Source organism: Oncorhynchus tshawytscha, linkage group LG29, assembly GCF_018296145.1.
Source record: "Oncorhynchus tshawytscha isolate Ot180627B linkage group LG29, Otsh_v2.0, whole genome shotgun sequence".
Taxonomy (NCBI): Eukaryota; Metazoa; Chordata; class Actinopteri; order Salmoniformes; family Salmonidae; genus Oncorhynchus; species Oncorhynchus tshawytscha.
Genome location: NC_056457.1, coordinates 21,647,183 through 21,671,160, shown reverse-complemented (window position 1 = coordinate 21,671,160; position 23,978 = coordinate 21,647,183). Strand labels below are relative to the sequence as shown.

The 23,978-nt window shown below is 42.4% G+C and overlaps 1 protein-coding gene across 1 annotated transcript in view; it reads left to right on the top strand.

Annotated features, from left to right (window-relative positions):
* LOC112233554 (histone-lysine N-methyltransferase 2C) overlaps positions 1-23,978 on the top strand; it is a 232,636-nt gene that overhangs the window by 87,374 nt on the left and 121,284 nt on the right. The window contains exons 10-11 of the mRNA XM_042308451.1: positions 289-479; positions 5,856-6,019. Coding sequence (XP_042164385.1) covers positions 289-479; positions 5,856-6,019 — 355 coding nt within the window. The remainder of the gene's footprint in view (positions 1-288; positions 480-5,855; positions 6,020-23,978) is intronic.

The following is a 23,978-nucleotide window of genomic DNA, read 5'->3' as shown; positions in this document are numbered from 1 at the left end:
CAATGTGAGGTCAGTTGGCAAAAGTTTGAAGGAGGTTGGCAGAAATAAACACACTACTTTCTATGGTATGTGTGGTCAATCTGCTGCCATGTAGCTAAGCATTCTGTAGCCTCTGGGTGTTGTTGAAATGTTATTTTCAAATGTATTTTCACATGTTGTAGTTTTGTCACTCTAAACTTTTGGTTGTTGACCATGGAAATCTAAATATTGAATTGTTCTGTAATACAATGAATCCGTATGTAGAGTGTAACTAACGTGCCATGTCTCTGTCCTACCCTCTCTCTCCAGAACTGTCGGGTGTGTTCTTTGTGTGGGGTCAGGCAGACGGGCCAGTGGGCCCACAATATCACACTGTGCGAGGGTTGCCACGGGCAACCAGAGGAGCCCGCCCCCGCCCTGCCATGCACACTGTGTGTGAGGGACCAGGGCAGCAGGGACGCCCCTAAGGACCACCTCCTCACCTGCCACACGTGCAAGAGGTATGCCTCATTCTGTCACCGTGGTTACTGTCGATTTACAGTAAATTTGGAAAGTAATTCAGACCCCTTGACGTCCACATTTTGTTAGGTTACAGCGTTATTCCAATTTTCAAAAAGTCGGGTGTCTGAATACTTCCTGAATGCACTGCATGTTATGGTCCCCCGCACTGCTGATGGATGCCGTGCCTCATTCTGTAGCCGTAGTTACTTAAGCAATAAGGCACGAGGGGGTGTGGTATATGGCCAATACACTACTGCGAAGGGCTGTTCTTACTTGCAACGCAACGCAGAGTGGCTGGATACAGTCCTTCACAGTGGTATATTGGCCGTATATCACAAACCCCCAAGGTACCTTATTGCTATTATAAACTGGTTAACGTAATTAGAGCAATAACAATAAATGCTTTGTAATACCTGTGGTATACGGTCTGATTTACCACGGCTGTCAACCAATCAGCATTCAGGGCTTGAACCACCCAGTTTATAATGTTGATTATGTTATGGTCCCCCACACTGCTGATGGATGCCGTGCAAGACAATGAGCTGATACACAGTAGAGCTACAATATTTATTTAGTATGTGACTAGCCTGTTCCCAAATCTGTAAGAAGCTGTGGTCATTGTCATGTTATGACATGAGGGGTCCTACAGCACAAATCTGGGACCAGGCTTATATGTATCAGTCTGTGGTAGGGATGGGCACGGTTATTTGAATATCTGGAACACATGTTAATATTGAAATATTTGCAAGAGTATTCATTTTCAAAGAAAATAAATCATAGGCCTATATTAACAATGAAAAGGCTTTGTCTAAATGGAATTATCTTTGACATTGCTACACACAAGGATCTACCATGACATCTGGAATTCTTAATTCAATTAAACTGTAATTATGACGTGCGCCCCCATAAAAAGACATATCATAGTCTACACGGGTTTCTCATGTTTGTTGTTATTGTTAGCCATTGAGTTGCAAGCAAGCCCCACCCAAGTCGTGCATGCTGGGGAGCATGCCAGTTCCCAAGTTTAAGCCTAAGTTTTTATATACATGTCATGATATATTATTTGAATAGTGAAATGATTTGAAATACCCATCCCTAGTCAGTGGTGTGTACTGTATCTGCCACATGGGGTCTCGTTACGTGTGATTGAGCTATTTATTGACTAACGATGTGGATTGACACGCCGCTGTCGGCGTCATATAATGAATTGGATTATAATGTGGTTTACAGCTGGAGACTGTCACACCGCCAAAGAGTTAATATCTCAGATGGATTATAACTGAATTGGTTTACAAGCTTTACAGATCGGAAAACTTTGTTTCACAGCTTACAAATGGTCAATACCAAAGGTCATCTCCAGTTCACCAACTGGCCCAGCGCTCCAGCCAATCTCGGTCACTTAAAACAATTCATCGTTAGTTTACTGGCTACGTGAGCCTCTATACCAACTACTATTATTAACCAATCACTGAGCTGGATCTGGCAGCTCTGCCGAGAGCTAAGGTTTTTTCACAACAGAGCGATTGTTGCCCCCGGTGACCACTAGAAGGTCATTACGGCAATCCAGAGCTCATGCAGTTGGCGGCATAGTGATGGCTTTGTGATGAGGGGTCGGGAAAGTAAAGACCACCATGGCGACTGGATTGGTTTATCCAAGGTCCAGCAAGTTGCTTGAGGGTCAGGCATATTGTTCACCGTAGAGGACACTTCCTGGCATCCAGGGAAGTAGATAGCCGCTGCAAACCCAAATCAACCCCTAGCCCCTTCAAACTCAAGTCTGGACCTCGAAGCCAGTTCCACTTTATTTTTGAATTATTATCCTCTAATCAGGAACTGATTTAGACCTGGGACAACAGGTATGTATGCTTTCAGTTGAGCGTACTAGCTCTTCGTGTGTCTACTGGAAGTTGATGCTTTTGCTATGCAACCTCTTGTTAGATATTTAGCATAACAAATTTCTAGTTAGACATTTTACGACTTTGGTTGTGTTCTTAAATTCAATCTGGAGTGCCATCGTAAATTCAGAGCATTGTCAGATTGTCCGTTCGTACATTCTAAGTGTTATAAGACACCGGCTATATTCAACGGGTGTTGAATGCTCGGAAATTCATTATTCTGCGCTCTGGTACACTCAGAGGAGAGTCCTCTGAAATCGTAGTAGATAGCCAGAGAGAATTTACGAAAGCACCCGAATGTCCGTTGAGAACACACAACGACTATACCAGATAAGAATGACAGGAATAATCAAGTCAATAAACGTTGGGTAGTTAGTTAGTTAGCCTATAGTTAATATACGGGCAAGTTTGATGTAAGTAGCCAACTAACGTCACATTTACTTAACAACATATCGGTACATACTGCTGTAATGATACGCTATGTAGTTTGTAAGGACAGCATGGCTAACAAATTGTCAGCCAAGAGGACGTGTTGGGTAACTTATTTTAAGTAATTTATTTCATTGCTCAACATTTTCTTAACATTTGTCACAAATTCATTGCTTTAACTAATTATATCTGCTCTCGTGGTACTTCGACTGCATATTTCTGGAATATTTTTAAAAATCTGGAAACGATGTGAAGCTATACCCATTTCCTGAATTGCATTATGGGCCCTAAATTACGTAAATAGTGTCCTCTACGTCTATACTTCATATTTTAGCAAATTTAGTTTGACATCCGGGAACTTTTGGCATACTAACTATATCCATACTATGACCAAAAATCCTACTACTCAATTTACATCACAAATAGACTGATTAGTGTGGTTAGTATGAGTATTTGAACACAACTCCGCTCCCGAGGAGGGCTGTAATGGCCATCCTCTGAGGCCCCTCATATGTACTTCTAAGCATACTCACATTTCTGAGTGGGGCTCACAGTGTGTCCAAACCTTTGACTGGTACTATTTTATATATATATATATATTTTAAAACTCAGCAAAAAAAGAAACGTCCTCAATGTCAACTGCGTTTATTTTCAGCAAACTTAACATTTGTATGAACATAAGATTCAACAACAGACATAAACTGAACAAGTTCCACAGACATGTGACTTACAGAAATGGAATAATGTTTCCTTGAACAAAGGGGGAGTCAAAATCAAAAGTAACACAGTCCGTATCTGGTGTGGCATCTCCTCCTCATGGACTGCACTAGATTTGCCAGTTCTTGCTGTGAGATGTTACCCCACTCTTCCACCAAGGCATCTGCAAGTTCCCAGACATTTCTGGGGGGAATGGCCCTGGCCCTCACCCTCCGATCCAACAGGTCCCAGACATGCTCAATGGGATTGAGATCCGGGCTCTTCGCTGGCCATGGCAGAACACTGACATTCCTGTCTTGCTGGAAATCATGCACAGAACGAGCAGTATGGCTGGTGACATTGTCATGCTGGAGGGTCATACTCCTTTGGTTTCAGTTCACTGCTGCCAACATATATTTGAGATGCTTCAAATTAGCCACCCTTTGCCTTGATGACAGCTTTGCAACTCATCCCAAACCATCTCAATTGGGTTGAGGTTGGGTGATTGTAGAGGCGAGGTCATCTGATGCAGCACTCTATCACTCTCCTTGGTCAAATAGCTCTTACACAGCCTGGAGGTTTGTTTTGGGTCATTGTCCTGTTGAAAAACAAATGATAGTCCCACTAAGAGCAATCCAGAGGGGTTGGCGTGTCGCTGCAGAATGCTGTGGTAGCCATGCTGGTTAATTGTGCCTTGAATTCTAAATAAGTCACTGACCGTGTCACCAGCAGAGCACCCCCACACAATCACACCACCACCTCCATGCTTCACGGTGGGAACCACACATGCGGAGTTCCTCTGTTCACGTACTCTGTGTCTCACAAAGACACAGCGGTTGGAACCAGAAATCTCATTTGGACAGATTTCCACTTGTCTTATGTCCATTGCTCATGTTTCTTGGCCCAAGCAAGTCTTATTGGTATCCTTTAGTAGTGGTTTCTTTGCAGCAATTCAACCAAGAAGGCCTGATTCACGCAGCGTCTGAACAGTTGGTGTTGAGATGTGTCTGTTACTTGAACTCCGTGACGCTTTTATTTGGGCTGCAATCTGATGTGCAGTTAACTCTAATGAACTTATTCTCTGCGGCAGAGGTCTTCCTTTCCTGTGGCGGTCTTTCTTTCCTGTGGCGGTCTTCCTTTCCTGTGGCGCTCGTCATGAGAGCCAGTTTCGTCATAGCGCTTGATGGTTTTAGAGACTGCACTTTAAGAAACTTTCAATGTTCTTGAAATGATCCGTATTGACTGAACTTCATGTTTTAAAATAATGATAGACTGTCTTTTCTCTTTGCTTATTTGAGCTGTTCTTAACATAATATGGACTTGATCTTTTACCAAATAGGGCTATCTTCTGTATACCACCCCTACCTTTTCACAGCACAACCTCATAAAGCTGGTTGAGAGAATGAAAATCTGTCATCAAGGCAAAGGGTGGCAACATTGAAGAATCTCAAAAAATATGTTTTTATTTAACACTTTTTTGTTACTACATGATTCCATATGTGTTATTTAATAGGTATGTCTTCACTATTATTCTACAATGTAGAAAATATAAAGAAAAACCCTGGAATGAGCCAAGCTGAGAACATTTTTGTTTATGCCCAGCTCATGAGGCCCCTTGATGTGAGGCCTTCAGCAATTGCCTCTTCTGCCTAATAGTAAGTCCGCCAGTGGTCGCTGGAGAAGCACAATTCCCCATAATGACCCTCTGCCGACTGCGGACACTCACGTGGGGGGCCCTCTCGACACAGCCGGCTGCCAGGCCAAGGTGCCTGCGCAGAAATGTAATTACTGCAGACAGGGAGAGCCAGAGAGAAAATTGAACAGGAGACAAGTCAGGCTGCAGGCACCCCACTGGAACACACCTGCATCAGGGTGACAGGGAAGAGTAGGGTGGGGGTAGAGGGGGGACTGGCGGAGAGAGCATTGCAGAGGAAGCGAGGGGGAGCAAGGCAGAGTAAGCAGGGGGTGGGTGGGGGGCAATAAAGGCAGGAAGAGTGGAGGAGAGTGAGCGACTGGGAAACGCAGCTGGGAGAGCAAACCCACAAACCACAGGCTTAGAGTCCCTGCCATGAAGGCTTACTGACTGATGATGAGCCTAACCTTCCCGGCTAGAATGTTGTTTCATGCTTAATGCTTTGGGGTGGATGTCAAATAACTATTCCTGGTGTAAGGAATGACTTACTGAGTTGAAAACCAGCTTCACATGTATGAAAATTAAATCTTCACTGTTATGATGAAGCATGTGATTGTGGTACGTTCCAGTCATAAGTATTTCTTGCGTCATCTTAGTCACGTCAGGTGGCAGTAAAGTAAAGCTGTTTGTTTATTTAATTGTTTTTGGTGGTTCTCTCTCAGGTGGCTTCATGGTGAGTGTGAGATGCAGGCAGGGGGCAACTTGGACCTCCACCCACAGGCCGACTACATCTGCACCGTCTGTAAGCAGGTGGAGAGCGACATGGTGGAAACCCCGGCCAGCCCCATCCAGGAATCCACAGAACCAGAACCAGAACCCACTATGGGTAAGAAACACACAGCTCTGTACAGCTGTCATTTACCTACAGTTGAAGTCGGTAGTTTACATACACTTAGGTTGGAGTCATTAAAACTAGTTTTTCAACCACTCCAAAAATGTCTTGTTAACAAACTATAGTCTTGGCAAGTTGGTTAGGACGTCTACTTTGTGCATGACACAAGTAATTTTTCCAACAATTGTTTACAGACAGATTATTTGACTTATAATTCACTGTATCACAATTCCAGTGGGTCAGAAGTTTAAATACACTAAGTTGACTGTGCGTTTAAACAGCTTGGAAAATTCCAGAAAATTATGTCATGGCTTTAGAAGCTTTTGATGGGCTAATTGACAGCATTTGAGTCAATTGGAGGTGCACCTGTGGATGTATTTCAAGGTCTACCTTCAAACTCTGTGCCTATTTGCTTGACATCATGAGAAAATCAAAAGAAATCAGCCAAGACCTCAGAAAAAATATGAACAAGTCTGGTTCATCCTTGGGAGCAATTTCCAAACACCTGAAGTTACCATGTTCATCTGTACATACAATAGTATGCAACACCATGTGACTCAGCCTTCAAACCACTCAGGAAGGTGCCGCGTTCTGTCTCCTAGAGATGAACGTACTTTTGTGTGAACGGTGCAAATCAATTCCAGAACCACAGCAAAGGACCTTATGAAGATGCTGGAGGAAACGGGTACAAAAGTATCTATATCCACAGTAAAACGAGTCCTATATCGACATATTCTGAAAGGCCGCTCAGCAAGGAAGAAGCCGCTGCTCCAAAACCGCCATAAAAAAGCCAGACTACAGTTTGCAACTGCACATGGGGACAAAGATTGTACTTTTTGGAGAAATGTCCTCTTGTCTGATGAAACAAAAATATAACTGTTTGGCCATAATGACCATCGTTATGTTTGGAGGAAAAAAGGGGGAAGCTCGCAAGCCGAAGAACACCATCCCAACCGTGAAGCACGGGGGTGGCAGCATCATGTTGTGGGGGTGCTTTGCTGCAGGAGGGACTGGTGCACTTCACAAAATAGATGCCATCATGAGGCAGAAAAATTATGTGGATATATTGAAGCAACATCTCAAGACATCAGTCAGGAAGTTAACCTCTCTGGGATATGTGGGATGGTAGCGTCCCACTTGGCCAAAAGCCAGAGAAAATGCAGAGCGCCAAATTCAAATAAATTCCTATAAAAATCTAACTTTCATGAAATCACAGATGTAAGATACCAAATTAAATATAAATCATGCCTTACCTTTTGACGAACTTCTTCTGTTGGCACTCCAATATGTCCCATAAGCATCACAAATGGTCCTTTTGCTCGATTAATTCCATCCATATTTATCCAAAATGTCCATTTATTTTGCACGTTTTATCCAGAAAAACATTGGTTCCAACTTGCGCAACGTGACTAGAAAATATCTCAAAAGTTACCTGTAAACTTTGCCAAAACATTTCAAACTACTTTTGTAATAAATCTTTAGGTATTTTTTAAAGTAAATAATCGATAAAATTGAAGACGGGATGATCTGTGTTCAATACAGGAAGAAAATAAACTGACGCTATGTTTCTGGTCATGCGCCTCTATCAACGAGTACACATTAAGTGACCCTCGTTTTGAACAGGGCTACTTCTTCATTACACAAAGGAAAAACCTCAAGCAATTTCCAGAGACTGGTGAATGGAAGCAGTAGGAACTGCAAGCAAGTCCCTTAGAAATCTGGATTCCCAATGATAAACCATTGAAAAGAATGACCTCAAATAAAAAATAGTTTGTCCTCTGGGTTTCGCCTGCTACATAAGTTCTGTTATACTCACAGACATGATTCAAACAGTTTTAGAAACTTCAGAGTGTTTTCTATCCAAATCTAATATGCATATCTTATCTTCTGGGGATGAGTAGCAGACAGTTGAATTTGGGCATGCTTTTCATCCAAAATTCCAAATGCTGCCCCCTATCCTAGAGACGTTAAAGCTTGGTCGCAAATGGTCTTCCAAATGGACAATTACCCCAAGCATACTTCCAAAGTTGTGGCAAACTGGTTTCAGGACATCAAAGTCAAGGTATTGGAGTGGCCATCACAAAGTCCTGACCTCAATCCTATAGAGCATTTGTGGGCAGAACTGAAAAGTGTGTGGGAGCAAGGAGGCCTAGAAAACCTGACTCGGTTACACCAGCTTTGTCAGGAGGAATGGGACAAAATTCACCCCACTTCTTGTGGGAAGCTTGTGGAAGGCTACCCGAAACATGAACCCAAGTTAAGCCATTTGAAGGCAATGCTACCAAATACAAATTGAGTGTATGTAAACTTCTGACCCACTGGGAATGTGATGAAAGAAATAAAAGCTGAGATAAATAATTATCTCTACTATTATTCTGACATTTCACACTTTAAAAAAAGTGGTCATCTTAACTGACCTAAGAGGGGGGATTTTTACTCTGTTTAAATGTCAGGAATTGTGGAAAAACTGAGTTTAAATGTAGTTGGCTAAGGTGTATGTGATCTTCCGACTTCAACTGTATTTTTACACATTTTCACTGTCTATGTTTAGGGTGGTTATAGACTAAATGGCACTAGCAGTTCGCAAATTAGCCTAAGCGAAAAATAGACGGGACACAGTTATTCCAAAACGGCAGGGCTTGGAACGCAATTCCCTTTAGTCAACCAGTCCATTTAGAATTTCTGATAAAACTGTGATCATTTGGCAAGGAATTTGGTTTGTGTATCCCATCAGATAGCCATTTATTTCTGTAGGTCTAACAGGAGTTTGTGAGCGCACTCAGCACAGCTTCAGCTTGTGTAGAGGGAGCGGTCGGAACACAAGTGAGTGAAACACTGAGGGGATTTAGGTAGAACTGTGTGACGCTTGTCTTGGTTTATTTGTCGCCCTGCATATGCACATGTACAAATGGAACACTGAAGTCAAAGCAAATTAATGTTGTTTTCAAGACAACATTTCCATCTCTAGTTAAAGATGAGGGCTTTGACATCCGTTCCAGTACTCTATTATTTATGCCCATCCCTAGTCTAGTTGAGTATATGGAATAGTCCTGTAGTCAGAAGACTGTGGAATAGTCGTATAGTCTTGTTGTTGACTATGTGGAATAGGGCTATAGTCTTATTGAATATGGAATATGGATGTATGTAGTCTTGTTGTCGACTATGTGGAATGGTATTGTAATGTTGTTCACTCTGGAATAGGGCTGTAGTCTTGTTGTTGATTATCTGGAATATTGTTGTAGTCTTGTTGACTCTGGAATAGTTCTGTAGTCTGACTGATTAGTGTTGTAGTACTGTTGACTGTGGAATAGTGTTATTGTCTAGTTGACTGTGGGATAGTGTTGTAGTCTTGTTGGCTATGGAGTAGTGTTGTAGTACTGTTGACTGTAATAGGGTTATTGTCTTGTTGATTATGCGGAAAGGTGTTGTAGTCTAGTTGACGACTATGGACTAGTGCTGTAGTCTAGTTGATGACGCCAAATAAAAATGTGATTCACATTTTAACAAATAACAATTTTATTAAAAATAATAATCTGCACATTTTCAAACAGTGCAATTATATTTTCCGACGGGGCTATACATTTGGGTGAGTTTTTTTCTCTCTCGCCTGAGTAGCCTTGTTTCACTGCCAAAAATGAAATTAAGCCATCTAGTGTTCTTCAAAATAACACAATGTTTAATACAGGTAGCCTAGTCAAAGCCTAGTCAAATAATTAACAACCAATCACATTAACCGTTACTCTGTCGCGGGAAACCTTCACTCTTGCGCGGACATTTAGAACTGAAACATGACCATTTTAAAAATAAGCCACAGGAGTTTTTTGAGCGAGAAAAAAGATGACTTTCAAGTTGTAAGACTATATAAAAGCAACAGATACCATTAATAAGAAGGGGCTAGAAGCGTCTTATATGGTGAGCTACTGAGTGGCTAGGACATGCAAGCCACATTCTATTGTGGAGGACTTAATTATTCCTGCTGCCGCGGATATGGCTGGGACGACGCTCGGGGAAAAGGCCCAAAAAACTATACAGACAATGACTTCATCAAACAACACTGTTTCACGACGCATCAGTGACATGGCAGGAGATGGTTTGAAACAATTGCTGCTTTGCATAAAAGCCCCTGAATTCTATGCGTTACAGCTGGATGAGTCAACAGACGTGGGGGGCCTGGCACAGCTCCTGGTATATGTCCGTTACGTTTATGGTGGGTCAATTAAGGAAGACATCCTACAGTGCTGTAGTCTTTGACTTAGTTGTGTTCTTGTTGACTGGAAAATAGTTGTGGTCTTTTTGACTGTTGACTATGTGCTGTAGTAATGTTGACTGTGTAACAGGGTCATTGTCTACCTGACTATGTGGAATAGTGCTGTAGTCTTGTTGACGATTTGGCTCAAACAAACTGGCCTGATCACATTTTCTGGACAATAACTAATTGGGTTTGGGGTTTTGTGAAGTGTTTTTGGAGGATGCAGTTAAATTCTGCCGATACTCAAACGGATGGTCCACACAGCATTGTCTGAATCCCTTCCATCCACTCCATCTCTCTGAGCCAGGCAGCGAGTGGTGGGAGAGAAATGCATCAATTACTGGCTTCCTGTATTCACAGAACCAGCTGGTGACCTATCATGGGCTGGCCCCACCAGCTAAAAGCCAATCTGATTTCCCTCGAAGGCGTTATTACCGTGCCTAATGAAAATGGACCCTGTTCCTAACCCGCTTGGCACCCAGATGAATTGCGGCGTGGATTTGTTGTGATTTCCCCCTTTCTCCTCCTCTCCTCTCCCTGTAGCCACCCCATCACCCTTCTCCAATGCCTTTTTGGTGTGTGTGTGTGTGTGTGTGTGTGTGTGTGTGTGTGTGTGTGTGTGTGTGTGTGTGTGTGTGTGTGTGTGTGTGTGTGTGTAAGAGGAGGATATGAGGGATTGTGTTAGTGTGTGCAAGCGGGATGCACATGCATGTATGCAAACGCATCAGTGTGTGCGCGCATACAGTTGGGCAAAAAAGTATTTAGTCAGCCACCAATTGTGCAAGTTCTCCCACTTAAAAAGATGAGAGGCCTGTAATTGTCATCATAGGTACACTTCAACTATGACAGACAAAATGAGATTTTTTTTCTCCAGAAAATCACATTATAATTTTTAATGAATTTATTTGCAAATTATGGTGGAAAATAAGTATTTTGGCGAATATAAGAGTAAAATTATTCAATGTGCGCACTCGCTACATGTAGTTCTTCCTTTGATCTCAAAACAAGCACATCTGTTCATGCTGTTAACACAGTCCAGTTCAATTGAGTGGCACAAATCCATATTTGCATATAGGCCTACTGCAGTTCTGATTGATTATTGCACACCGGTCTGTGTCTCACGACTGTCCGCCTTACCTATTTCTCTGTCTTGTTTGTTCCCTCCCTCCCATTCCCCCTCCCCTGCCCTCTATTTCTGTGCTGCTCATAGGAGAAGAGGTGGAAGGTCTCTCCTTGGGCACATATAGGCTGAATGCCTGGGACTGGGTGATGACGGGGATGTGTTCTAGAGAGGCGGAGACAAGAGATGGGGGGGGGGCGCTGTCGCTCAGTCAGATGAGTTTTGACTAAGCCCCCTTTTCACACTTTATATCCTGTTGGCTCTATTATTTCTCTACCCGTCCTATCTCACTTTCTCTCCCTCCCTCTCTCTGGGTCTTCTCTCTTGCTTTCTACATCTGCCCTGTCTCTTGATCTAGCCAGTGCAGCTGAGGCTATGCTGTTGTGTGTGTTTCAGTGTGATTGGAACTTCAGCACCTTTTTTTTCCTTTCTTTTTCTCTCTACCACTCCAGACAATGGGAGCTCTTGCCTCAATGTCAAGGGTGTGATTCAAGCAAGGGCCTTTTTATTGCAGGCTGTGTGCCAAATAGCACCCTATTCCCTATGTAGTGCATTAATTTTGACCAGGGCCCATGGGGACGATTATTATTATTTAGGAAAAAGGGTGCCATTTGGGACACCGCCTGCTTTTCACAGAGCCAAGTACTGACCACTCCCTTTGTATTACATTACCTACATCATTCTAGTGGTAGTCTCATCTAGAGGTCGACCGATTATGATTTTTCAAAACCGATACCGATTAATGGAGGACCAAAAAAGCTGATACTGATTAATCGGCCGATGTTTATTTTTTATTTGTAATAATGACAATTACAACAATACTGAATGAACACTTATTTTAACTTAATATAATACATCAATAAAATCAATTTAGCCTCAAATAAATAATTAAACATGTTCAATTTGGTTTAAATAATGCAAAAACAAAGTGTTGGAGAAGAAAGTAAAAGTGCAATATTTGTCATGTAAGAAAGCTAACGTTTAAGTTCCTTGCTCAGAACATGAGAACATATGAAAGCTGGTGGTTCCTTTTAACACGAGTCTTCAATATTCCTAGATAAGACGTTTTAGGTTGTAGGAATTATAGGACTATTTCTCTCTATACCATTTGTATTTCATTAGCCTTTGACTATTGGATGTTCTTATAGGCACTTTAGTATTGCCAGTGTAACAGTATAGCTTCCGTCCCTTTCCTCGCTCCTCCTTGGGCTCGAACCAGGAACACAATGACAACAGCCACCCTCGAAGCAGAGTTACCCATGCAGAGCAAGGGAAACAACCACTCCAAGGCTCAGAGCGAGCGAGTGACGTTTGAAATGCTATTAGCGCACGCTAACTAGCCAGCCATTTCACTTCGGTTACACCAGCCTCATCTCGGGAGTTGATATGCTTGAAGTCATAAACAGCGCAATGCTTGACACACAACGAAGAGCTGCTGGCAAAACGCACAAAAGTGCTGTTTGAATGAATGTTTATGTGCCTGCTTCTGCCTACACCGCTCAGTCAGATACTTAGATACTTGTATGTTCAGTCAGATTATACGCAACGCATGACACGCTAGATAATATCTAATAATATCATCAACCATGTGTAGTTAACTAGAGATTATGATTGATTGTTTTTTATAAGACAAGTTTAATGCTAGCTAGCAACTTACCTTGGCTTACTGTATTCGCGTAACAGGCAGTCTCCTTGTGGAGTACAACAAGAGGCAGGTCATTATTACGTTGGACTAGTTAACTGTAAAGTTGTAAGATTGGTTCACCCAAACTGACAAGGTGAAAATCTGTCATTTGCCCCTGAACGAGGCAGTTAACGCACCGTTTGTTCCTAGGCCATCATTGAAAATAAGAATGTGTTCTTAACTGACTTGCCTAGTTAAATAAAGGTATAAAAAAAAAACGGCAAAATCGCCGTCCAAAAATACAGATTTCCGATTGTTATGAAAACAACTTGAAATCGGCCCTAATTAATCGGCCATTCTGATTATTCGGTCGACCCCTAGTCCCCATCTGCAGCTACCAGAAATACAATGCAGCACTATTGACTTGTATGAGAGGTCGAGTATTTAAAGTTACATTCCTACAAACTCTTACCAAAGGTGAAACTTGATTGTAAATAAAGAACACAACGTGTCACTGTCAACCATATGATCAAAGCAGCAATGAGACACGGCTAGTATAGATAGATGGTCGATAGATCGTTTAGTCTATATAGTAGTATGTGGACACCCCTTCAAATTGGTGGAATTTTTTAAATTTCAGCCACACCATTTGCTGACAGGTGTAAAAAAAAAGTAAAAAAAAATTTCACCTTTATTTTTATTTAATAAAATGTTTACCCCCTTTTCTCCCCAATTTTGTGGTATCCAATTGTTAGTAACTACTATCTTGTCTCATCGCTACAACTCCCGTACGGGCTCGGGAGAGACTAAGGTCGAAAGCCATGCGTCCTCCGAAACACAACCCAACCAAGCCGCACTGCTTCTTTAACACAGCGAGCATCCAACCCGGAAGCCAGCCGCACCAATGTGTCGGAGGAAACACCGTGCACCTGGCGACCTGGTTACTGCGCCCTGCCCGCCACAGGAGTCGCTGGTGCGCGAAGCAACAAGGATATCCCTACCGGCCAAACCCTCCCCAACCTGGACGACGCTAGGCCTATTGTGCGTCGCCCCACGGACCCTCCTGGTCGCAGCCGGCCGCGCGAACCCAGAGCCTGGACGCGAACCCAGAGTCTCTGGTGGCACAGCTAGCACTGCAATGCAGTGCCCTAGACCACTGCGCCACCTTTATTTAACCAGGTAGGCTAGTTGAGAACAAGTTCTCATTTGCAACTGTGACCTGGCCAAGATAAAGCAAAGCAATTCGACACATACAACAACACAGAGTTACACATGGAATAAACAAAACATAGTCAATAATACAGTAGAATAAAAAATAAATGTTTTATATATACAGTGAGTGTAAATTAGGTAAGATAAGGGAGTTAAGGCAATAAATAGGCTGTGGTGGCGAAGTAATTACAATATAGCAATTAAACAATGGAATGGTACATGTGCAGAAGATGAATGTGCAAGTAGAGATACTGGGGTGCAAAGGAGCAAGATAAATAAATAAATACAGTTTCGGGATGAGGTAGGTAGATGGATGGGCTATGCACAGGTGCAGTGATCTGTGAGCTGCTCTGACAGCTGGTGCTTAAAGCTAGTGAGGGAGAGATGAGTCTCCAGCTTCAGAGATTTTTGGAGTTCTTTCCAGTCAGTAGCAGCAGAGAACTAGAAGGAAAGATGACCAAAGGAGGAATTGGCTTTGGGGTGACCAGTGAGATCTACCTGCTGTAGCGCTGGCTACAAGTGGGTGCTGCTATGGTGACCAGTGAGCTGACATAAGGTGCTGCTTTACCTAGCAGAGACTTGTAGATAACCTGTAGCCAGTGGGTTTGGCGACGAGTATAAAGCGAGGGCCAACCAACTAGAGCGTACAGGTCGCAATGGTGGGTAGTGTATGGGGCTTTGGTGACAAAACGGATGGCACTGTGATAGACTACATCCAGTTTGCTGAGTAGAATGTTGGAGGCTATTTTATAGAGTCATCTCCGAAGTCTAGGATCGGTAGGATGGTCAGTTTTACGAGGGTAGGTTTGGCAGCATGAGTGAAGTGTGCTTTGTTGCGATATAGGAAGCCAATTCTAGATTTAATTTTGGATTTGAGATGCTTAATGTGAGTCTGGAAGGAGAGTTTGCGGTCTAACCTAGGTATTTGTAGTTGCCCACGTATTCTAAGTCAGAGCCATCCAGAGTAGAGGTCGACCAATTAATCGGAATGGCCGATTAATTTGGGACGATTTCAAGTTTTCATAACAAGCGGAAATCGGTAAATCGGTCCAGAGTAGTGATGCTGGGCGGGCGAGCGAGCAGGTGCGGGCAGTGATCGGTTGAAAAGCATGCATTTAGTTTTACTTAAGTTTAAGAGCAGTTGGAGGCCACGGAAGGAGTGTTGTATGGCATTGAAGCTCGTCTGGAGGTTAGTTAACACAGTGTCCAAAGAGGGCCCAGAAGTATACAGAATGGTGACGTCTGTGTAGAGGTGTACCAGAGTCACCAGCAGCAAGAGCAACATCATTGATGTATACAGAGAAGAGGGTCGGCCCGAGGATTGAACCCTGTGGCACCCCCCATAAAGACTGCCAGAGGTCCGGACAACAGGCCCCCCCGATTTGACACACTGAACTCTATCAGAGAAGTAGTTGGTAATCTAGTCGAGGCAATCATTTGAGAAACTAAGGCTGTCGAGTCTGCCAATAAGAATGTGGTGATTGACAGAGTCGAAAGCCTTGGCCAGGTCGATGAATACAGCTGCACAGTATTGTCTCTTATTGATGGCGGTGATGATGTCGTTTAGGACCTTGAGCGTGGCTGAAGTACACCCATGACCAGCTCTGAAACCAGATTGCATAGCGGAGAAGGTACGGTAGGATTCGAAATGACCGGTAATCTGTTTGTTAACTTGGCTTTCGAAGACCTAAGAAAGACAGGGTAGGATAGATATAGGTCTGTAGCAGTTTGGATCTATAGTGTCACCCACTTTGAAGAGGGAATGACCACGGCAACTTTCCAATCTTTGGGAATCTCAGACGATACGATAGAGAGGTTGAACAGGCTAGTAATAGGGGTTGCAACAATTTCAGATTGTCTAGCCCGGCTGATTTGTAGGGGTCCAGATTTTATATAAAGTATAAAATCGAGTACACAGCCATGCAATCTCCATAGTCAAACATTGGCAGTAGAATGGCCTCACTGAAGAGCTGAGTGACTTTCAACGTGGCACCGTCATAGGATGCCACCTTTCCAACAAGACAATTTGTCAAATGTCTGCCCAGCTAATGCTGCCCCGGTCAACTGCTGTTATTGTGAAGTGGAAGCTTGTAGGAGCAACAACGGCTCTGCCGTAAAGTTGTAGGCCACAAGGTCACAGAATGGGAGTGCTGAAGGGTGTAGCGTGTAAAAATCCTCTGTCCTCGTTTGCAACACTCACTACTGAGTTCCAAACTGCCTCTGGAAGCAACGTCAGCACAAGACCTGTAGCGTTCGTTGGGAGCTTCATGAAATGGGTTGCCATGACCGAGCGGCCGCACACAAGCCTAAGTTCACCATGCGCAATTGGACTCTGGAGCAGTGGAAACATGTTCTCTGGAGTGATGAATCATGCTTCACCATCTGTCAGTCTGATGGACTGATGAATTTGGGTTTGGTGAATGCCATGAGAATGCTACCTGCCTGGATGCATAGTGCCAACTGGAAAGTTTGGTGGAGGAGTATTGGTCTGGGGCTGTTTTTCATGGTTAGGGCTAGGCCCCTTAGTGCCAGTGATTGGAAATCTTAATGCTACAGCATACAATTACAGTCTAGATGATTCTGTGCTTCCAACGTTGTGGCAACAGTTTGGGGAATGCCCTTTCCTGTTTCAGCATGACAGTGCCCTCGTGCACAAAGCGAGGTCCATACAGATACAGTTTGTCGAGATCAGTTTGGAAGAACCTGACTGGCCTGCACACAGAGCTCTGACCTCAACCCTATCGAACACATTTGGAATGAGTTGGAATGCCGACTGCGAGCCAGGCCGAATCGCCCAACATCATTGCCCGACCTCATCTTGTGGCTGAATGGAATCAAGTCTCCTCAGCAATGTTCCAACATCTAGTGGAAAGCCTTCCAAGAGGAGTGGAGGCTGTTATAGCAGCAAAGAGGGGACCAACCCCATATTAATGCCCATTTATTTTTTTAGAAGATGTTTGACGTGCAGGTGTCCACATACTTTTGGTCATGAAGTGTAGATTTGTATTCTATAATTAAGCAACAACACCTGAGGGAGTGTAATATATAGCCAATATACCATGGCTAAGGGCTGTTCTTATGCATGAAGCAATGCGGAGTGCCTGGGTACAGCCCTTAGCCGTGGTATGTTGGCCATATACCACAAACCTCCATAGTGTGTTATTGCTATCGTAAAAGACTACTCTAAAATGTGCAGTTTTGACACACAACACAATGCCACAGATGTCTCAAGTTTTGAGGGTGTGGGCAATTGACATGCTAACTGCAGGAATGTCCAGCCAGAGTTGTCTCTACCATAAGCTGCCTCCAACGTCATTTTAGAGAATTTGGCAGTACGTCCAACCTGCCTTACAATAACAGACCACATATAACCACGCCAGCCCAGGACCTCCACTTCAGGCGTCTTTATCTGCGGGATCGTCTGAGAACAGCCACCCAAACAGCAAATGAAACTGAGGAGTATTTCTGTCTGTAATAAAGCCCTTTTGTGTGAGAAAACAAATTCTGATTGGCTGGACCTGGCTCCCAAGCCCACCCATGGCTGCGCCCCTGCAAAGTCATGTGATATCCATAGATCCTAATGAATTTATTTAAATTGACTGATTTCCTTATTTGAACTGTAACTCGGTAAAATGTTTGATATTGTTGCATTTTATATTTTTGTTCAGTATAAAATAATATATGCCATTTAGCAGATGCTTTTAAACAAGGCAACTTACAATCATACATGTATAGATTTCCATATGGGCAGTCCCACATTGAACCAACATTCTTCACTTTTTCTCTGAAAACACAGCCTGACAGCATTATCAGATAAATGAGAATGGAAGTGTGAAGGGAATCCAGTCTTATGCCTGTCTGTGCTCTCTGATGGTGCTGAGATTTACGGCTCTCTTGGGGGGGGGGAACATCTCAGGAGACAGTGGCGGTTCTGCCACAAGTTAAAAATAACTCCCCGGGCTCAGCCAATGGGATGCTCTGTACTCGTTGCCCTCTTCTTCCGTCTGTGTTAGCCGAGCGTAGATGGTGGTAGCAGCAAAGAGACGGAGATGGAGAGATGCTGGTGTATTTACCACTAGTGGATAAAAAGGCAATTTCTCCATCTCTCCCCCCTCTGTCTGTCCTCTTGCTTTCACCCTCGCTTTTTCCATCTCACCCCCCTTTCTCTCACACACACACACACACACACACACACACACACACACACACACACACACACATCTTTCTGCCTCTACAATAGTGGTTCCCAACCTTTTTTGGTTTCTCTACCACCTGAATTTTGAATTTTGAAGTTCCCTGTCGTGCATTTTACCAGTAAACCTATGAACTGATGAGTTTTCCTTTTTTACAAGGAGCGCCTAAGTTGAAAAATGTTGGCTCACACACAGACATTTAGGGGCACAATGAAAAATATTTGAGATGGTAAAGATAGAATCATTAATTTTCCTGGTAGATACGTTTGCTCGTAAATAAAAATTTGAGGTGTCACAGCAAAATTTTCAGGCATGTTTATGCAATGTCTCATTTTTTTGGTCACTGAGCAAAATATCAGGTCTGCTGAGCGCAAAATTGAACATTGTGAAAATTCTGTGCAACTTCCGTTTACTGTGAGCACTGAGGCTGTACCCACTAAGTTAGTTTTAACAGCGGTCAAGTCGGCTATTTGATCATAATGTAGGCCTACCAGAGTGGTCTACCATCAAAAACTATGGAGAAAATGCATCCTATAACATTTTAACATGGAAATAGTCAAACATTCCATGAGGCGTTTGGAAAAAAAACATGCAGGGCTTGACATTAGGGCTGTGGCGGTCATGACATTTTGTCAGCCGGTGATTCAAGCAAATAACTGCTGGTCTCATGGTAATTGACCGTTAATGAACATAAACACATCTCCTGGCTTCCACGCATAGCCTACAAGCCACTGTTACTATCCCCCACAGTACAAAAGTTGACATTCTGTGTGAGAAATAAATATTCCAATCATAGTCTGGGACAGTTGTGGGATGCGATAGATCCCAATTTAATATAACCACTAGCATCAAAAATCCTGTTTTAAGCAATGAGCCTTACGCAACAGATGAGAGCGTTTAGCTTAAAATGTTGATAAACTATTAGGCTATTTCTTAACATAAAAAGCACAGCAATGCAAACACGGCAGTAGGCCATATGCACAAATGTTCCTTTAGCAGGAAAACACAGTTCTTAAAAGTAAACACAAATGTGATTGTGCATGTAATGCTTTTATTATGAAGGTGCATTTTTATGGTGAAAAATGATCTTCCCCAAACTTAACTCACGCGCTGAGTGTATGCTAGTTGGGCTCTGCACCTGTTGTAAAGTGGATTAATGTGCTTCATTTTAAGAAGTTATTTGTTGACTTTAGTTATGATACAAACCATTCACAAGTGATAATATTGTCACCATCACACTATACTTGATATAATCTTGTCTTAAAACTTCTTGCAACTAGCAATCCCGTATCCGGGAGTGTAATCATAGCCTCAAGCGCATTACCATAACGCAACTTTTCCTATTCATGAAAATCGCAAATGAAATAAATATATTCAAACACAATGCTTAGCCTTTTGTTAACAACACTGTCATCTCAGATTTTCAAAATATGCGTTACAGCCAACGCTAGACAAGCATTTGTGTAAGTTCATCATGGCATAATGCTATGCTAGGCTCTGCTGGCAGCAGGCAACATTTTCACGAAAATAAGAAAGGCAACCAAATTTAAATCATTTACCTTTTAAGAACTTCAGATGCTTTCACTCAGGAGACTCCTAGTTAGATAGCAAATGTTCCTTTTTTCCAAAAAGAATATTTTTGTCGGCGAAAAAGGTCCCGTTTGTTCATCAGTTTTGACTGAGAAATCGACCGAAAAATACTTCAACTATAACGGCAAACTTTTTTCAAAATTTGCTCCATAATATCGACAGAAACATAGCAAACGTTGTTTAGGATCCATCCTCAAGGTGTTTTTAACATATATATTCGATAATATATCTGTCGAGGTAATTGTTTTCTCATAAGACGTGATTGGAAAAATGGCTACCTCAGTATTTTACTTGAGATTTTCTCCGGGAAGACACCATGTGGCCACTCGCCAAATATGGTCCCTTACAGCTATTCTCCAATGGAAATGCCTAAAAAGACGTCACAATGCTGTAGACACCTTGGGAATGCGTGGAAAACGTAAGCTCATTCGTAGCTCATTCACAGCCATATAAGGAGTCATTGGCATGAGGCGGTTTCAAAAAATGTGGCACTTCCTGATTGGATTTTTATCTGGGTTTCGCCTGTAACATCAGCTCTGTGGCACTCACAGACAATATCTTTGCAGTTTTGGAAACGTCAGTGTTTTCTTTCCAAAGCTGTCAATTATATGCATAGTCGAGCATCTTTTCGTGACAAAATATCTTGTTTAAAACGGGAATGTTTTTCATCCAAAAATTAAAATAGTGCCCCCTATATCCAACTAAATAATATATGTGTGAAATGTGTTTTACTTTAGAATGGACCCTTCATGCCCCTGTCTCGAAACGGGCAGCAGGAAAAAAAAATCGGCATTGAAAAAAGGCGGGAGTCAGAGACCACTATGATGACACATCAAATGTGTTTGATGGATCGCTGGAAAAGATTTAGGAATAGGCTTTTGTAGACTACAGTCCAAGCTATGTCTTCCAGTGGTGCGACTGCTGCCGCCATCCGAAGTCTGGTTCATCCTTGGGAGCAATTTCCAAACGCCTGAAGATACCACGTTCAACTGTACAAACAATAGTACACAAGTACAAACACCATGGGACCACGCAGCCATCATACTGTTTGGGAAGGAGACGTGTTCTGTCTCCTAGAGATGAATGTACTTTGGTGCGAAAAGTGTAAGTCAATCCCAGAACAACGGCAAAGGACCTTGTGAAGATGCTGGAGGAAACCGGTACAAAAGTATCTATATCCACAGTTAAACGAGTCCTGTAATGACAACCTGGAAGGCCGCTCAGCAAGGAAGAAGCCACTACTCTAAAACCGCCATAAAAAAAGCCAGACTATGGTTTGCAACTGCACATGGGGACAAAGATCATACTTTTTGGAGAAATATCCTCTGGTCTGATGAAGCAAAAATAGAACTGTTTGGCCATAATGACCATCGTTATGTTTGGAGGAAAAGGGGATGCTTGCAAGCTGAAGAACACCATCCCAACTGTGAAGCACGGGGGTGGCAGCATCATGTTGTGGGGGTGCTTTGCTGCAGAAGGGATTGGTGCACAAAATAAATGGCATCATGAGGAAAGAAAATGATGTGGATATATTGAAGCAACATCTCAAGACATCAGTCAGGAAGTTAAAGCTTGGTCGCAAATGGGTCTTCCAAATGGACAATGACCCGAAGCATGCTTCCAAAGTTGTGGGAAAATGGCTTAAGGACAACAAAGTCAAGGTATTGGAGTGGCCAACACAAAGCCCTGACCTCAATCCTACAGAACATTTATGGGCAGAAATGAAAAAGCATGTGCGAGCAAGGAGGCCTACAAACCTGACTCAGTTACACCAGCTCTGTCAGGAGGAATGGGCCAAAATTTGCTCAACTTATTATGTAGCTTGTGGAAGGCTACCCGAAACGTTTGACCCAAGTTAAACAGTTTTTAATGGAAATGCTACCAAAAACTAATTGAGTGTATGTAAACTTCTGACCCACTGGGAATGTGATGAAAGAAATAAAAGCTGAATTATATCATTCTCTCTACTATTATTCTGACATTTCATATTCTTAAAATAAAGTGGTGATCCTAACTGACCTAAGACAGGGAATTTTTACTAGGATTAAATGTCAGAAATTGTGAACAACTGAGTTTAAATGTATTTGGCTAAGGTGTATGTACACTTCCGACTTCAACTGTACATCCATTTTTTGACTTATACATATATCTATCCATTGATTCTTGAAGCATTAATGTCTAAATGCCTCGTGAGCTTAGTTCAACGGTCACATTCCATGAGGACACAAAATATAAGCTTGTTTTTCTCCAATGTTTTTTAAAACATTGTATAGCCTCATAACATAGTTAAAACAATACTTTTATGTAATGGATTGTCAGTCCTTGCATCCATAGCTCTGTCTTAATCTGAGCATGGTTACATTTCTCCATGCCCATCCCTCAGCGTTTTACCAAAACAGAGGCGGGGTGCCCGTTTTGTTGTTTCATCTGTAGATTTGCCTTTTAAACATCTTAATATTTTCAAGATATCAATGTGTCACCAACAAAAAGGTTAACAATAGGCCTATAGTGAATGCAGCATATGTTATTAATTTTCACATGTAAATAGCACTTTTCAGTTGTGCTGAAAGCGTGCCATTCCATGAGCGCAGCATTTATTTTTCATCTTGAATCAATGAGCCCAATCAGTCCTCATGACAACAAAACCATTAACAACAGAGTAGGGCTGGCTAATCAGTCCTTAGTTTTGCGGTTATGCTCAGGTAAAACAATTTGGCTAATCTATACGTTCATATTTCCAAGTCCTATTCTTGAAGGTCAAGTTCATTGGAATGACTGGTATTCTGATGGACATCGGTTGTTAATGTAAAGATATAATTTAATCGTATTATATGTAGAAGAAGCCTACATAACCAACCCATAAAGCCTACATAACCAACCCATTTACATCCATGAATGGATGTAATGTAAACTTTAGCTATGTAAACTTTAACATTGATTTATCCTGCAATAGATGTTCAATTGGTAACATACATTTTTGTCTTCTTCTAATGCCTCTTAAGGGAAAAGTAATCTAAAAGTAACGGAATGTAATCTGATTACATTGCAGAGTTTGGTTAATCCCAAAGTTACTTTACTGATTACAATTTTGGACAGGTAACTGTAACGGATTACATTTAGAAAGTAACCTACCCAACTCTCATCTATGCACTTAAATAGCGAATGGAGGACGCTTTTCCCATGGTTCATTTTCATTCCAGCCAGGTAGGCTGTACGCCTGTTTTGAAGATCAGCGATCTGGAGGAGGAGGAGGCGCGTCCAGGCCCTCGGCTGGAGGAGGAGGAGGCGCGTCCAGGCCCTGAAAAATAAATATAGTAGGCCTAGCCTATAGAAATCTGCTGGATCCTCTTTTTAAGAGGCCATCACTCTGTTTTCTCACGCAATTGCATAGCCTATAGAAATAATGCGCAACATGAGCTCTTTGGCTCTCATGAAGTGTTTAATTCGATTTTTGATTTACATTTGCAGTGATGTCAAGAGTGGTTAGAGGAACAATCGACTGCTGAGTACCAGGCAGTTAGCAAGTTTGGTAGGCTGCTAATGACCATCAGCAGCATCAGAGCTTGGAGAAGCCTAATTACAGTGACTAAACAGACACATGGAATTTGACTGCCTTCATGACTCGAGACCGCCGGTGTGGTGGTAATACGGTCACTGTAACAGCCTTACTTGTCATGAACCTGTTTATCCACTTGTCCTTCAGACAAGGATGTGACTGAAAATGTGGCATTTGATGCAAGAAACCACTTTACCAAATACAATGCATCATTATTCCCATACCATTATTACAGAGAATAACACATCATGCTACCCTAGGCCTATTGGCTACTTAGCTTATTCAAGCCTGTCTTAAAATACAAGACTGCCCCTTTAAGACAAAAAAAGCTCTTTGCCTGACTCACAAGAGCACTCCCCCTTTGCTGACTACAAATTATCTTTAACTGGACTAATAACTCACTAAATAG